The sequence below is a fragment of the Mycteria americana genome, chromosome 1 (genome assembly GCF_035582795.1).
Source record: "Mycteria americana isolate JAX WOST 10 ecotype Jacksonville Zoo and Gardens chromosome 1, USCA_MyAme_1.0, whole genome shotgun sequence".
In the NCBI taxonomy this organism is placed as follows: domain Eukaryota; kingdom Metazoa; phylum Chordata; class Aves; order Ciconiiformes; family Ciconiidae; genus Mycteria; species Mycteria americana.
In genome coordinates, this window is record NC_134365.1 from 109,847,109 (window position 1) to 109,864,396 (window position 17,288).

The window sequence follows — 17,288 nt, forward strand, 5'->3', positions numbered from 1 at the left end:
GCTGGGTATTTCAAATCAGCTGGCCTGCTCACAGGACTACATACTTGTACATTTATTTCAAATTTACAAAAAATACTTGTTTAGTGCATGTGTATTGGCTGGTTTGTTAGCCTGACAGTAAGTCAAGCCTCATCACCTCCTGTGTTAAGTTGTCAGATGATATACACAGTACAGAAGTATATATACACATATATATATATCTTTTAAATGTCATTCTAAGACTATGACTTAAGCCTGCAGCACTGACAGACTATATCCCCTACAACTAACTGCATGCAGTTTGTATTCTCAACTTGCAGTTTAAGAGGATTAGCATATTTTATTTTTGAAGAGCTCACATCTAATATTATGCAGACTAGTTTCTGCACTATTTCAAATGGAAAGTTGCCTGTTAAATCCTGTGATGAAAGAGACTATGTTCCTTTTTTTTTTTAATATGACAGTGGCTAAAATTATCTATTTTTAAAAGCACCTTAGTTATCAAAGGCAATTTTAAGTTGTTAGGGGATGCTACTTATGTGGAACTTTATAACATGCCATTGCATTGTTAATATGAAAACTGAAGAGGCACCAAAGATTCTACAAAACATTCGTCAGAGCGTCTTTCACACTCACTAGAAAAATTCAGCAACTTGGAAACCAAGGAATGCTATTTCTTTCTGCTGATGGCAGGAATACACTTAATTCCAAATGCAGCCAATATGCAGCATTGATACCTGGATATTTTTAAACGTGTTGAGTATTCCCAGTTACTTTAAGCTGGCTTAGGAGCTGCTGCTGTTCCACCCACATAAAGATTAAGCGAGTGGCTTAGTCATTAACAAAGATGTATCACGCACTCAGTACGCTTAGTGAGGTCCAAATACTCCCAAGTGACAGAAGTTTCTGTAATCTGCTGTTCCCTTTGATCCACTGCAGTGGTACTATCTGATGGTGAGGAGAACTTGGCTTCATAAATCACAAAGAATTTGGGAGCATTCACATCCAAACTCAGCTCTTATTTCCGCATATCCCTGTCACTTCCATGTGTGAATTTTTTGTTTGTTTGACTTGCCAATTTCCCCTTTTTTACCTTGCTTTCTTTTAGAAAGGGAGAGGGGCAGAAAAATAAAAATACAACCTTCCCAGAAGACAAACCAAAGTGACAGTTAAAGGTTGCACACAAACGTGTATCTGTAGTTCAGCACACTGAACTGATACTGTCCTTGGCTGTTCACTTCAAAGTGTCTTACCAAGGAACAGGTTATATAGGAGACTAGAAATCATTAAATAATTGAATTAAGCTGTATTTTCCAATGCTCAAGCCTTTAAATATGTGATATGATTTTGTAATATCTAATACTTTGAGAAGGATATAATTACAATGTGAAAATGCTTTGTTTAATTTTTGAAATGACCAAGCTTTGTTTTTAAAGGCCAGGACTCCTAAACATCAGTGAACCGGCCACTCAGCCATGGCTAGCAGATACTTGGCCTAACACAGGGAACAATCACAATGACTGCTCCATCAACTGCTGCACCTCTGGCAACGGAAACAGTGATAGCAACCTTACTACGTACAGTCGACCAGGTTAGATACATTTCTACCTTGCTAATGAATCTTCTTTACAGGGTATATACTTGTTATACCTGAGAGAGTATACAGGTTGGTTTGGTTTTTATTTCCAATTTATTTAGACTTAATATAGTTTCTCCTCTATGTCGTGATTATGCTTTCAGTCCCTTTTTGGATCCCTTTTTTCGGTCCCCTTTGGATAGTTGTAGCAAGCTGTAGGCTGAAGGAGCCCCTGCAAAGTTCAGTGTTACCAAAAGTCACACTGAACCCATACGTTTCAGCGTCTGAAAAAGAGCAGATAAGGTCATTTTTAGGTTGCTCTGTAGATCCTTGTTGCTTGGATGGAGAAGGAGAGTGCCAGAATGACGCTAGTGAGATTTTCCTTCTGGTTTGGGTGTGATGGGAAGCAAGAAATAAAACATTGCTACAGTACTTGCAAGACAGTCAGTCTACGTTGGCACATTCAAAACCTCCCTTGGGGTGCCATTCTGTACAAAATTGGATAGCTGGTTTTCTGTTTAGGGCATGTGGATAAAAAAGTTAACTTCACACTCTAAAAGCAATTATGAAATGTTAGGTTAAGTGGTAGTTCCCAGGAGCTTGGGCAGGACTCGGAGTGCTCTTGAAGAAGACCTTGTGAGTTCCATGGGAACACACTTGGGGAAATATATCGGGAAGTGCTAATTGTTGGACATTTTGTTTTAAACAGACCTTAGGTTCCTTTTGGTTTAACCTGGTTTGTGTTACTGGCGAGGAATGAAAATTAGTCTTTTCCACTACCAGCATCTCTAGCTGATTTTTGCTAGTAGCGTTTCCCAGCATCTCAGAGAGGGAGCAGGATTACCTGTAGTGAAGTTGCATAAGTGCAAAACAGCATTACCTCCTGTAATTAATGTGAAACCAGTCATAATGTGATGGTGGTAATTCATCTCCTGCAGTATGCAGTCTGACAGTAATCAGTGCCAGGTGCTTCAGAGGAAGGTGAGAGATTTTAACATTAGAGGCTTGTATCTTACCCTGCCCGAGGATATCACGTCCACAAATACCTATGTAAAAAGATTCCTGATACAGAGATACTTTATTGTGGCAAGTATAGACATACCAAGTTCTAGTAACTGAAACTTAACAAATTCGGAAAAGGAAGAGAATGCACATTTTTGAGGGTTGTAAACTGTTATAACATCTTGTCATGAGGTGCAGTGGATTCTTTCTCAATTTAGCTTTTATATTAAGCTTGGTTGTTTTGCAAAGTGATTCCTTCCTTTCAAGTAGAGCTTATGAGCTTGAGGGTCAGACAAGATGCTTATAGTGGTCTCTTCTGTCCTGGAAAATCTGGCAAATATTCTTAATTATGTCAGCTTGGGCTTTGCTTATGCTCTTATGCAGCAAAGTTGGATATCCCCTCTATAGCTGTGAATGTGCTAAGTAACTGTGCATTTTTAATTTCTTTTAAGTATAGTACTGTCTTCCAAGTCTACAGAATGGGAACGGGTTGTTCTAAAAGTAGATGCTATTAAAAAATCTAACAAAATAAATCTTCTGTTATATAGGTAAACCAGTTTCATTTAAGTATTTTGTATGAGGAATTCTAATGTGTCTATGTAAAAAAATGTACCTACTGCATATACTGTATCGATTATATTACCCTACACACAAATTGGATGTAGCTCAAAATGGAAGGAGGTAAAAATATATGTTGTAAGTGACTCTGCAAGGATATTATAGCAAAGCATGAGGTATTAGGAGTGAAGAATATGCTGGATATATAATTGCCCAATATAATACAATAGACTTGGAAAGGAGGAAAGACTAGCATGGTTTCGGTAGGTGAGAGAAAAAGCAGAAATGAAAACGTTTAAAAAGTAGAAATCAAGAAGTTGAAGACTGTGAAGCAATAAATAACAGCTCATGTAAGAAAGAAAAATACATCAAACAGTAAAACCTTCAAAAAACACAAGCTGGGGGGGCATGAAATGTGATATGATAAGTTGTATGTGGCATGTTCTGATACTGTTCCTTAATCACTGAAAATGTGGATCAGTGGTTTTCTTCCTCAAGTAGTATTTTATTTCTCTTTTTCAGGAAATATTTCTCAAAAGAGATGTATGTATTAGGGAATATTTTTGAAATTGAACATCCACTATATTTAGTAGTCATTTAATTAGTATAATGGTCAAATCCTGAATTCTGTGCTTAGTTTTACTTGGCACCCTCTCCAGTAAATTAATTGTGACCACAGGTAGTGGACTTCAGGTTTTGAATCAAACTCATTAGCATAAATACCACATCTTTTCAAAGAGGAAAACTATATTTCTGGTGATTGTTATGTAATTATTGATGCATTAATCAGCTGGCAAATGAGAATTTTTGCTTCATGGTCATTGAATGCTGGTTTCACTAAGCCTTCTAACTGCCGACCCACAGACTGTGTTACTCCATTCAGTATTCTTCCAGTGGACTGGATATGGAGAGGAAAAAAAGCGTGTGGAGCTGCTGTCACACAGAGGCAAGAGAACGCGGAAAGGCAGGCGCACTGGTTCACACAGTAGTGGCCAGAGCATCAGTACATGTCTAATTTACTCTGTGCAATAAGTGATGATCTCATGGTACAATAACTATTAGAAGAATGAATGAATTCACGCTGTCTATATGATATATATTTAGCATACAGGACAATGCTATTACTATGGTATTACTTATTTTGCAGTATCCAAAGCAACTAAAAATCAGCAAAAATTCCAGATTGCTTTCCTGTCTTTTTGTTTCAAACCAAAATATAAGATTGTACAAGGAAACGATGATCAAATAAAGACTTGCTACTGGGTACTGAGTTACCTTTCACATTGTACTGTTTCTCTTTAATTCTGTTATGTGTAATCATTTTTCAGTCTTGTTTTATAAAAATCTGCTGTATCTCTGTTTCTTATCACAAGTACAAGAAAGTCTAAATGCTGTTGAGATGACTGTCATGTTTAGTTATTCCCACTATTAAGTTTTGGTTGTTTTTTTCCTTTCAATGCAAATTATTTTAATCACATTTATTGATTGGATATCTATACTGCTTTGAGAATAATGTCTAAAAATGTGAATGTTTGTATGGCTACTGTAGAAAAAGCCCAGCAAGGTAAGTCATTGTAGATACAATTCAGAAGGTCTGAATTTACAGTGAATCAAAACAGTGAACACTACTTTTGAAGCAGTAGCTTATAAGGTAAATAATATTCTGTAAATTATTTAGTTAATTACAGTATCTCTGCTTCATGGATGCAAGCCATATAGTTATGCACTAAAAAATTTTTAAAGGGAATTTCATTGAAAGTATAGTGTAAGCGAACAGAATGACCTTTTCTTTTTTCTTTCCTCTGTGGTTAGCCGATTGTATAGCAAATTACAACAATCAGCTGGACAACAAGCAAACAAACCTGATGTTGCCTGAGTCAACTGTATATGGTGACGTGGACCTCAGCAACAAAATCAATGAGATGAAAACCTTCAATAGTCCAAATCTAAAGGACGGAAGATTTGTCAGCCAGCCTGGGCAGCCCACTCCTTATGCCACCACTCAACTCATCCAGTCAAATATCAGCAATAATGTTAACAATGGCAGCGGGGATACGAATGAGAAACACTGGAAACCCTCTGTTCAGCAAAAGCAAGAGGTTGCACCCATACAGTACAACATTATGGAGCAAAACAAATTAAACAAAGGTGAAGAGCTTTTAGCTTGTTTCTCCTCTTTAGGCATCAGAAGAGTTTTGACCTTCTGGTGCTGGGAGTCTAAAGCTTTCAGGTTCAGCAATTACAGACTTCTGTGGTGCTTTTAGACTTCTCCCTCTTTAGATTTAGAAATCCACAGTTAGCAGTGTCAGAAAGTTAATTAGCACCACAATAACCTTGTAATATTGAATTTATTATAACAAATAACAAGCTGTATCTTTAGAAGAGTTAAATACATTTCCTATGGATTTGAGATTAATTTAAATTTAATAGTAGTTAAGGGATTGTTTAGGACAGAGGCCAGATCTTTTATTCATAAGCCAGATGCATGGTAGTCACATTATACTCTACCTTAAATTTTAAATAGGTCAACCCACTCTTCCCAGTCGTGGATGGAGACTAATTAAATCTACATGTTCATGTAAACGAATGAAATTTTGCATATCAAACTCTGTAAAATTGTATTGTGTTGTACACTGGGGACACAAATGGAGTGATCCAATTCATTTTAGACTTGTTCCTAGCAAGCCTTCGATTCATATATTGAGAGGCAATGCTACCGCACGCAGTTTTGGAAACTAAATTCCTTTGTTACCCTGACTGAAGTCTGTGGATCCAGAAGCTAAAAATAAATTGATTTCAGTGTTAACGGGAAACATCAGAATGTACTGTTGTGGCCCTGAGGGCATGTTTCTTTAATATAATGTGTGGGAGTTGGAAGAAATAGGTATGTGATTTCTTGCTAGACCTCCAGGCTACCATGCAACCTCTTTTAATAACCTGATTTGCAAAATAGTATCCCTAGGAACTGGACCCATTCTAACTTGGAACTTTTTGCATGGATTGTTATAACTCAAGTGATCGCATAGTGATAAGTTATCCAGTAAAAAGATACGTTTCATTACAGGAATGTTGATTTCTCTACCGGACCCATCTACTCACAGAGGAGTTCAAAGGGCAATATAAAATGTGACACCTTCCCTTGACATAAACATGTCAAAAGAAAATTCAATTTTTGTGGCTCCTTACTAGAGGGTGAAAGCTGTATTTTTGTGTAATTATGTTTTCTTTCATGAACTGTGTATTACATATCTGTTTTGGAATTAAAACATGTTTGGTTTTTATGCCCTGGAAGATACTGCATCTTTCAAACTGTGTACATTACAGCTGCATATTCTCTAGCATATTGTAGTGTGGAAAGGCCCCCCTAAAGCATTGTCTGCTGACAGTCATATATACATATTTCAGAGTGTTGATTTACTGTTTATCCTCTGTGTAAACATATGCGGTATGTAGGGCTTCAGCATGGTCTCTGGAATGCAACTAGGCTGAGAAGCTATTACAGAATACACTCTGGTGTGGAATTTATCATTTTGCTCTTTTCCCATGCTTACATTATCACAAACATTTCTGCAGCAGATGGGGACTGGATTCTTAGTTTTGTTTATTTTTGTTTTGATTTGCTATTTTATGAGTCAATATTCTGATCTTGGTTTTCTCATTTCCTAAGTCAAAACCATCTTGCTGATGATTATACCTATAGCTTTTGTGATGGGGAATAACCATTTTGATGAGTTACATGCTGTGCTTCATTGTCACTACTTTATGTCCAGTGGTTCTGTTCATGACGCAGTTTTATTTGCTGTATGAAGAGTAACTCAGCTCCTTTCTGTTCTCTGTAAATTATAATTCCTTTTTGGCATGAGACTACTGTTTTGTCAGATGAGTATTTTACTTCAGATAAAGTTTTACAGATCTGGTTGCCAAATCTAGATTTAAAAGTAACATACGTATATCAAGTGCTTTGGAACTGGAGAAGGAAGTTACGGTAATAGCCATTAGCAAAAAAAGGCCCTGCCTATAGCTAGAACCTGCATGACCCAATGTAAATAGAAATCTTCTTGGAGCCAGCAGGCGTTAAACAAAGATCTCTTCTGTTGTAAACCAAATTCGGTGGAGCTGCATTGTTGCTCCAGCAGATTATTCAGCCCTTGTAGTGCAGGGCTGACTCCTACATGGGTTTGTCACCTTTGTAATACAAAAAGTAGCTACCACAGTCCATTGCCTGCCTGCATGCATAAATTAGCAGACACCATGGAAAATCAATCAAGGTGACAGTCTGTTCATATGCAAAATGCTCACACAGGTCGTATATATGTACATTGAGATTCAATCCTTGCAGAGGCATTGGGACAACCCTGTGCATAGGATTTCCTTTTACTTCATTTTTGCTGTGGAGCTACTAAGTTCCCATGATTTTCCTTAAACTTAGAGACAAGATAAAAATAAAACATGATTATAGCATTATTTTCCTTTCCAAAAATGAATTTATTTCTTCCTCACTATTTTCAGGGGATCTTACTTTGTGTTATAAAGCAGGTATATAGAAGTAGATGTGTTTCTGAAGGGTAGCATTAACTATACTATTACAATTGCAGATTACCGGGTAAATGACAACATTGCTCCAACTATTCCGTACAACCAGTCATACGACCAGAATACAGGTGGATCCTACAACAGCTCGGACAGAGGCAGTAGTACATCTGGTGAGTGTCTACAGTGTTTCCAAACCTTAGGGGTTTTGGTGTTTGGACGCTCTAGCCATAGTTAGCACTAGTTACTGGACTTACTGAGGGATGGCGAGGAGGGACGCACTGACAGTGATACATCACAGGGATGTTAAACAGCATAAAAACTGGCCCAATAGGTGCCTATATTTCTGTTGCATCCTCATGATTGGTTAGTGCCATCTAAATGTCAATTAAGTAATAGATTGTCCAAAATGGTGAAAGTCATGAAATCAAATAGAAGTTGGATTTCCTAATGTTAATGCCCTACTGGCCATAATATTATGGCCTCCAGATGGGCAAGTCATAGAAATTCCTTTTCATCTGTCACAAAAAAGAGGATTTTAATTTATGTATTACCTTCCTGGTAGTTTACTGACTTCTTTTCCATCTCTTGGATCTACTCACCCAAGACAACCTTATTCATGAACAGGCTCAAGATACCAGAACATTTGAGTGATACCTAACAGAACTGCTTTAAGAAATATTTCATTTTTAAAATTAAACCCATACATTTTATTGAGTAAAAAAGCATGCATGCATACATAAATTTTTTATAGATTTCAATGGTTATATGTCAAAACTATTCTTGTACATCATTCAAATGTAGACAGTAGATAATTAAAGGTAAATTTTCTTTCTCATTGGCATCTCCTATGCGAAATATCTAAAAGTCCTTTGTAAAGATCTTGAAACAGGACAGCTTTTTGTGCTGGAGAATGCTGACCAGTGCACTGAAATTGCACTCTGTGCTTTGGAACCACAGAATATGGTTTAATTCAAAAGTTATTGCTTCTCATCGTGGTATAACCTGTTCACTTTCAGCTTTGATTTCTGGTAGAGGCCTGTGAAATCTTCAGAGCTAAACCAGAAACTAGACATAGGCTTAGTTTGGGGCTTTACTGTAAGTCTGATACTTAAGCCTATGTTTATTTACATCAAGCCAATTATAGGGTGAGTTATGGTCACAGTCACCAGCGCCCTGGACTTTACATTGACTAATCAAGACGAGGACTTTTCTTTTAGCCTTTGGTTCTGCTGTGCCTTTGATAGTCCAGTTGCCTTAATCCTAACCTGCGCTCCATCTTGACCGATTGTGACTGAGGCACAGCAGAGGCATAAACATGTAGATGAGCCTTCTGTGCCTTTGGGTGACCTGAATTCTCAGTGGCTGGGGTGAGATAAGCACGGCTCCCGATTCTCCCAGCTGCTCAGGGGTGTTCTTCTGGGAGCCAGCCTTTTGCCCGTTCCCAGGTCTACAACATCAGGATGTGGTGCTGAGCCTGTGCTCAATGACGTTAAAACCTGAAATTCAGCGTGAAACATCTCAGGGGTATGAACCCATGCAAATTAAAAATGAGAAGGTGGTATTCTCCATGCTGACACCTATTATAGTTATTCATAATGCTAACAATTTATAGTCCTGTACGAAGGACTCCAGCAGGAATGAAGCAAGGTGACCAGAGCAATAAATTAATTCTGCTGAACCTAGTATATATCATGCTGCTTAGGGGAGAGAATGCAGATGATGGTCGCCTTGGGATAGTTAGGGTCTTGCTTGACATACTGAGATACCAGAAAAATAATTGTACATAGCTAAAACATATTTGTCTGGCAGCTAATGTGGGACAATAATAAGCAGAACTACTGTCCGTAAGAATTGAAAATCTGAGACAGCAGAAGTGAGAAAAACAAGCTTCCTAAATCTCACTGAAACATTTTTAATTGTGTATAAGGCTTAACTATGGTAATATAACACCATGCCTCAGGTGAAGAGAGAAATGTGAAGGATTCTAAAACATACTCGAAAATACGGTGACTTTGTCTACAATTAAAGAAGTAACAATAACAAAGAAGGATAAAAATGTATACCTGTTGTGGTTTAACCCCGGCCGGCAACTAAGCACGCTCACTCACTCTCCCTCGGTGGGATGGGGGAGAAAATCAGAAGGGTAAAAGTGAGAAAACTCATGGGCTGAGATAAAGACAGTTTCATAGGGAAAGCAAAAGCCGTGCATGCAGGCAAAGCAAAGCAAGGAATTCATTCACTGCTTCCCATGGGCAGGCAGGTGTTCAGCCATCCACAGGAAAGCAGGGCTCCATCACACGTAACGGTGACTTGGGAAGTTGAATGCCATCACTCCAAACATCTCTCCCTTCCTTCTTCTTCCCCAGCTTTATATGCTGAGCATGACGCCATATGGTATGGAATAGCCCTTTGGCCAGGTGGGGTCAGCTGTCCCAGCCGTGTCCCCTCCCAGCTTCTTGTGCCCCCCCAGCCTCCTCGCTGGTGGGGTGGGGTGAGGAGCAGAAAAGGCCTTGACTCTGTGTAAGCACTGCTCAGCAGTAACGAAAACATCCCTGGGTTATCAACACTGTTTCCAGCACAAATCCAAAACACAGCCCCATACTAGCTACTCTGAAAAAAATTAACTCTATCCCAGCCAAAACCAGCACAATACCAAGGAACAATGGTAGAGTCAGTTCTGATCATAGCCATGTCCAAAGTTAAAATTCAAGATCACCCGAATAATTGGTCTTATTCAAAGTTATTGGAACTGTTAAAGCTGCATTGTTCTGTTATGAGCTATAATTTCCCAGTAATAGTAGTTGAAAACATTTGTGCCATACTTCATCGATCTTCTTTCTTCTTTTTTCTGTTATTTTAGTTCTTCTAGCAGTGATTTTCAACCGCACCTGCCATTTAGACTAAAACTAGTAATTTCATTGTGCCTAAAACGTTTCAGTGGACAAGTACAAATTACATATATTCAGTGACTTAATGCAACAGTGGAACTTTAATAGATCATATCTGTATCATATTGTATTTTAGGTTCCAGCAATTAAATAGTATAAAGGCACTTTAGAAAATATGTCTACAGCTCATTTGTTTTAGATGATAATCTATAATGTAATTAATAGAAGTAGGAAGCTCACTGTTAATGACATTGCTTGTGAAATTCATTTATGGTTTTATCGCATTTTGACTATTTATTAATAATTCAAGTTTTTTATCCCATGTGCTTTTTTCCATGCTATGTAAAGTTTCTGGTTAAATTCAACTGCTTAAAATGTAGAGTAATTCTACAAAGAAGCTACAATTACAAATCGGTGTAAAAAGGAGGAATGCAAGTTTATTCCAGCTCAGCACAACAGAAAATTCCCAGAGAATTCAAGAGGATCTGGGAGGGATACGGTTATTTTGTTTTTCCAAGCTAGTGGTGAGGAGATACTTAAAAGCATTACAAATATGTACTGCTTTTTATTCACAGGGAGTCAAGGGCACAAGAAGGGTGCTCGGACCCCGAAGGTTCCCAAGCAAGCTGGCATGAACTGGGCAGATCTTCTTCCACCCCCTCCAGCACATCCACCTCCCCATAGCAATAGTGAAGATTACAGTCTTTCAGTGGATGAAAGGTAAGAAAAATGAATACATCATCCATTTCTCACTTTAATCACTAGTTAATTGAACTGTAGTTTGCCCTACAAGCTGGCAGTGAGACCTTCCTTCAGTACCGTTCTGGTGCTCCTCATCTAGCTGTAGTGTGGCTATTTAGATATCACTTACTGACAGTGGTGTACATCCTTACTAAGCTGTATTCAAGAGCACATATAACAATGATTTTTTTTCTGGGCTATTTATACATGTATCAGATATGCTAATTACACAGCAAAAATTTAAGTCCTTATTTTCTTAAAAAATTAATTTTAGCTATGACCAAGAAATTCCTTGTCCTGTCCCACCTGCAAGGATGTATCTGCAGCAGGATGAGCTAGAGGAAGAGGAAGAAGATGAGCGAGGTCCTACTCCACCTGTCCGAGGAGCAGCTTCCTCTCCAGCCGCTGTCTCCTATAGCCATCAGTCAACTGCCACTCTCACCCCCTCTCCCCAAGAAGAGCTCCAGCCCATGTTACAGGACTGTCAGGAGGATCTGGGACATATACAACACCAACCTGACCGGAGGTGTGTCAATGCAAATGTAGCGAGAGAGATGTGACAAAAGTCATCCTGGCCCCACTAAAAATTCCTGTTGAATTCAGTGAGGCCAAGATTTTCCTCATGATATTTATTCTGTTAATATTTAACTTTGAATTCAGGATGCTAGAACTATTTGTAACCTAAGAAGTATGTAATTATGTTGCTTTATTATTATACCATGGAAAGAAATGCAGTATATCACTTTACGGTACGTATGATGCTGACATAAGTTAAATTCACAGTCATCAGGATATTAAAGTGGAATCGTTAACACAGCTTACCATATAATTACAGTTCCATTGTTTCCAATAGATTTACTGCATTATTACCATAAAATAGCATGCATTATTTCACAGTAACTGTGCAATTAACTTGTCACCAATATGTATGAATATATATAAATATATAATTTATATAACCTATAGATTTTCCTCCTCTCATAAATCTTAATACAGGAAATTATTGCTTGCAAAATTTTCTTAACATTTCCCCCTACCCTTATGTAAAGGAATGATCAACAGTAATAAAGATAGATATTAGTTACAGGGAAATTTTGTTTCTTCTCTGAGTTGCTTTTAGTACAAACTATTTTGCATATACACTTTCACAGCTTCTCTTCCATAAAAGTGAATTCTGAATGAGGCTTTTTATGTACAATGCTTACTTGTCTTGCTTTTTGTTAAGAAGGCACAGCTTTTGTATCCCAAATTATATTCCTTTTATTATTTTTTTTCCTCCAGTGGTTTGCACATATCATTTGTTACCACAAATATACAAACTTACCCGCAATATTCTAGCCATACTTCTTATTTTTAGTAAAATGCAGGCCTGTTACGATGCAATGAATTTGATCTTGCTGAGTAGACTGTAGAACTTTGATTTTATTAATATAGCTTACTGACATTTATGGATGTGTTTTCCAGAATGTTTTTTGAAAAGTTAGTTCATTTTTATGTTTCCCTTTTTTAAGTAAGTAAGCAGTAGTGATTAATCTTTTTTTTTTAAAGGGCCTATATCTGCTTTTACTTTTGCTCCCCACTTCTACTTGGTCTGCCTTGTTTTGTTTTCTTTGTTCTGTATGGTAACGCTTCTTGTACTGTGTATCTCTTTCTCTTCCTCGATCTTCCTGAGTCTTTAAAATCACTCTTTTTATTAGTGGGTGGCTAATAATATTTTCCTGTAATTTCCATTGGCCCTGATATGATGGGGCACAGAAGTGTTCATTTTAATCACTTAAGTTTTCTGGGTTATTTAGAGGTTAAACTAGCTGGACGCTAATGGAAAAGGGAAGTGCTAAGTGAGCGATGTGTTGTGAATGACTTTCCAGAACCTCAGCTACCATGTTCTGGAGAGTGGGAGATGCGTACTGACGTACAGAATGGAGTAGGCATTGGAGCAGGTGTATGCAAACATGCATAACCAGCCAGCAGCTGCCTGGAAAGTAGAAGGTTTGCTCAACATGAAGACTCATGGCTAGTCACCATAAATGTCATCAAAAGTAGTGGCAGAAGTACCTGGAAGGATGTTCCAAATGAAGCTCCTAGGGCATACAGCTTACTCATTGAGTGGACTGAAAAAATAGAATGTATATTTTGTTCTCCCTACAATGGTTGTCTAGCTTTGCTGAAAGTCTCAGAATTGTTAGTGACCAAATTTGTCTTGTTTATCTTACTTTTTCAAACAGTTCTTTTCTTTTTGCTCCATCCATCTCATCAGTTAAAAAAGATTCACGTAATTCTATTTACTTGGTTTATAAGGCTTGGCTGACTACCTTTTCCATCTAACAGTGTTGATATGACCCATGGCATTGCTGTTTAGGACATGGACGTACTGTGCTCAACAGCTGTAGCCCATTCTGGGAGGGGGGGTCTGTTTTGAATATGGTGTGACAATACTTTCCAGTTAAGAATACATTCTGAGTGGTACCTTTCTGTATTGTTTTCGGGGGGGTTGTAAATGGTGGGTTTATAGTGAAAATAATGTCTAAAATACTGTTTGTCATACTTTTTATTAGCTTTACTTGTAGTTCTGCTGAATATTATCTCAATTTCTGATCAGAACCAGGCATCTAGAATATTATTCTGGTGGTGATGGTGTACTCTAATATTTCTCTGTCCGGTCAGCTTGCTAGAAGTATAGCAAACTGAAATAGAAATCTGTGCTCTGGAAGAGTGGACAAGCAGATAAAAAAACTAAAGATTTAGTGAGATAACAGATGATGTCAATGTTAAAGCCAGAGCTGAGATAGGAGACGATGTCACTGTTAAAGCGAGAACCACTGCATCAGATAAAGTGAATGAAGTATTGTTAATTCTGTATGCCCATGAACCAGCTGCTCTCAATTAGCCTATCCTTAAAGGTTGGCAGGCAAGCTGTATTTTCAAGAACGCTAACATATTTTGTAACCAGTTGCCTGTCTTCTAATACCAAAGCCTAGGGAATAGGAAGACTGGCAAATATATTACAAGGACAGTTGTCACAAGAGCTTTAAATTAAGGCAGTAAAACTTTATTGGGCAAGGTCTCTAGTCAAAGGCAGGTAGAGATTCCCATGCAGCAATGGCTTCTGGGATCTGGGGGGAGAGGGGGGTTATTAAATGATTGTTGGGTATATATCCCAAACTGACTTTTTCTTCATTCCATTCAGTACTTAATACAGCAAGTGGAAAACAGTGGCTAGATGATGTAGTCCAGGGAGGTTCCAGCTTGCTGTTGCCACAAAGTATTAGTTTTTTCCTTGCTAAATTTTCCTTTCAAAATTAGTAAGTATTCCCATTTACTAAATTTAAAAAATGGTGTCGCCCCCAAAAGAAAAGATTTAATTTATGAGAGTCACCATTTGTCAAATGAGATAATAATAGGGAAAAATTGACAAAGGAAAATTACTTCGGAAGTTTTTGCAAAGCAGGCTGCAGTAGAAATTCCTGGTAAGCAAAGCCAACAGTACAGCCATTGCTGCAGAAGTATTTCTTCCTATCAGACAAATCATAGAATCACAGAATAGTTTGGGTTGGAAGGGGCCTTTAGAGGTCGTCTAGTCCAACCCCCCTGCAGTGAGCAGGGACATCTTCCACTAGATCAGGCTGCTCAGAGCCCCATTCAGCCTGACCTTGAATGTTTCCAGGGATGGGGCATCTACCACCTCTCTGGGCAACCTGTTCCAGTGTTTCACCACCCTCATTGTAAAAAATTTCTTCCTTATATCTAGCCTACACCCTCTTTTAGTTTAAAACCATTACCCCTTGTCCTATCGCAGCAGGCCCTGCTAAAAAGTTTGTCCCCATCTTTCTTATAAGACCCCTTTAAGTACTGGAAGGCTGCAATAAGGTGTCCCTGGAGCCTTCTCTTCTCCAGGACAATAAATGGCAATTAAAGAGCATGCCTGTGGCCTTGTCAAGAAAAACTGTTGACAATGTTACTACCTGGGACTTCTGAGTGAAGTAGTAACTAAACTGAATGTTGACCTAATGATATCTAATACTTTGCCTCTTTAAGCTGGAGACACCATTACTGATGATTTAAGCTCAAAATAAATCAACTCGTACACCTGTATGCATTTTGGTATCCTTAAGACCTAGAAGTAACATTACGGTAGAGAATTCTTTCTTTATATTATCACCTAGACCAATTTAAAAAATAATGAAATAATATCTCTTTTCATATCCTTCTGAATCACTGGGGTGGATGGAGGGAAGATAATGTTTATGGAGCAAAATAAGCCAATTTTCTTTAAAATCAGTGACGAAGGAACTGTATTAAAAAATCAGATTTCTTTGTGGCGGATTTTAAACTACATAGCTGTCAGTCAGTACTGATTTACAGCAAAAATAAAAACTAAAAAAAACCAACCAACCGTGAACCTTTCAGATATAAATTCTGTTGATTTAAAAAGGCAAGTCAAGCTTGTTGGGAAATAAAAGAAACATTTTCATCAATATACTATTTCCTCTGACTATGTTATGTGACTTCAATTCTTCTTACCCTTGTGTTTTTACATAGACGTCAACCTGTGAGTCCTCCACCCCCTCCAAGGCCTATCTCCCCACCACATACCTATGGATATATCTCAGGGCCTTTGGTCTCTGATATGGATACTGATGCACCAGAAGAGGAAGAGGATGAGGCAGATATAGAGGTTGCCAAGATGCAGAACAGAAGGCTCCTTTTGCGTGGTCTTGAGCAGACACCCGCCTCCAGCGTTGGGGATTTGGAGAGCTCTGTAACAGGATCCATGATCAATGGCTGGGGTTCAGCCTCTGAAGAAGATAACATCTCAAGCGGGCGGTCTAGTGTTAGCTCTTCAGATGGATCATTTTTTACCGATGCAGATTTTGCACAGGCTGTTGCAGCAGCTGCGGAATACGCTGGCCTGAAAGTAGCCAGACGTCAAATGCAAGATGCAGCAGGAGGTGAGTTTGTCCTCTGTTTGATGGGAGGAGAAAAAAAATGGCCATTGTGAAATGCATTTATCCACAACTGCTTCACGGATTATTCTTGTTCTTACAACATTTAGAAATTCAGGAGGGGGGGTCAGTTTACACTAGTGGAAGAGTCAGAAAAGGAGTTTTGGTGAAACAGTTCAAAGAAATTGCTGCTGTGCATTGTTTTGCATAAGTAATTCCTAATTTTTTTGTTCTTATTGATTATTGCCAAACTTCAACCCTGCTGGTTGAATGAGGAAAAATGCTGGTTGAACCAGAACTGAATGAGGAAAAAAAAAAAAGGATTACAGAATTGTATCCTTTTCCTATTATAAGGCTCCCAGTGTTTTCAGTCTCTTCATGAGAGATTTAATCCCTCTGTATTGAAATGTCCAAATAAATAGTAAACCTTTAGAGTTATATTTCCCCTGGATTTGAAAAAAAATTGTAATGTATTTGTTCTCTGTTTTATATTTTGTTGTTATCTTTTGGAGAATGCTGTTCAAGCTCTTACTGCTGTATTATTGAGATGAACTGGGTTTGTGTTGGTTTCATAATTTGGCAGCTGTTATTAGTTGCAGTTTAGATTATAGATTATAAATATGCAGCAAGGCCTTGTGCATATATTTCTTACTTTTTTTTTTTCTCCTGAATCACCATTGCACATTTGAAATATGATACTTGAAATATTTAGTGTTTTACAACATACTGGTTACTAGTAACACTGGGTGTATGTACAGGTAATCAGTAACCTGATCAGTAACTAGGCCCAGTGGATATTGTTGTAGTTCAGCTAAGAAATAAGAATACCGCAGGGTGGGATGCAGGTTTCAAGCAGATCCATGAATGTTTTGCCAATCAATCCTATTAAACTGCCAAACCTGGAGAAGAGGTACTCTGTCACAACTGCGTCCACCCTGACCCCACAGATTTGCAACCTTCCTCCCGTTTCTGATATCCTCTCCTAGGTAACAGTCCTTTGTTTCATTTCAACACAGCTGTTCATCATGAAGAGTAAGAGGGGAGGTAATTTAGTAATTCTGGATGAAA

At 38.1% G+C, this 17,288-nt stretch overlaps 1 protein-coding gene across 1 annotated transcript in view; it reads left to right on the top strand.

Annotated features, from left to right (window-relative positions):
• Positions 1 to 17,288, top strand: part of ROBO1 (roundabout guidance receptor 1) — a 751,137-nt gene that overhangs the window by 721,013 nt on the left and 12,836 nt on the right. Inside the window, exons 23-28 of the mRNA XM_075516480.1 lie at positions 1,416 to 1,570; positions 4,928 to 5,263; positions 7,711 to 7,818; positions 11,112 to 11,256; positions 11,552 to 11,803; positions 15,817 to 16,226. Coding sequence (XP_075372595.1) covers positions 1,416 to 1,570; positions 4,928 to 5,263; positions 7,711 to 7,818; positions 11,112 to 11,256; positions 11,552 to 11,803; positions 15,817 to 16,226 — 1,406 coding nt within the window. The remainder of the gene's footprint in view (positions 1 to 1,415; positions 1,571 to 4,927; positions 5,264 to 7,710; positions 7,819 to 11,111; positions 11,257 to 11,551; positions 11,804 to 15,816; positions 16,227 to 17,288) is intronic.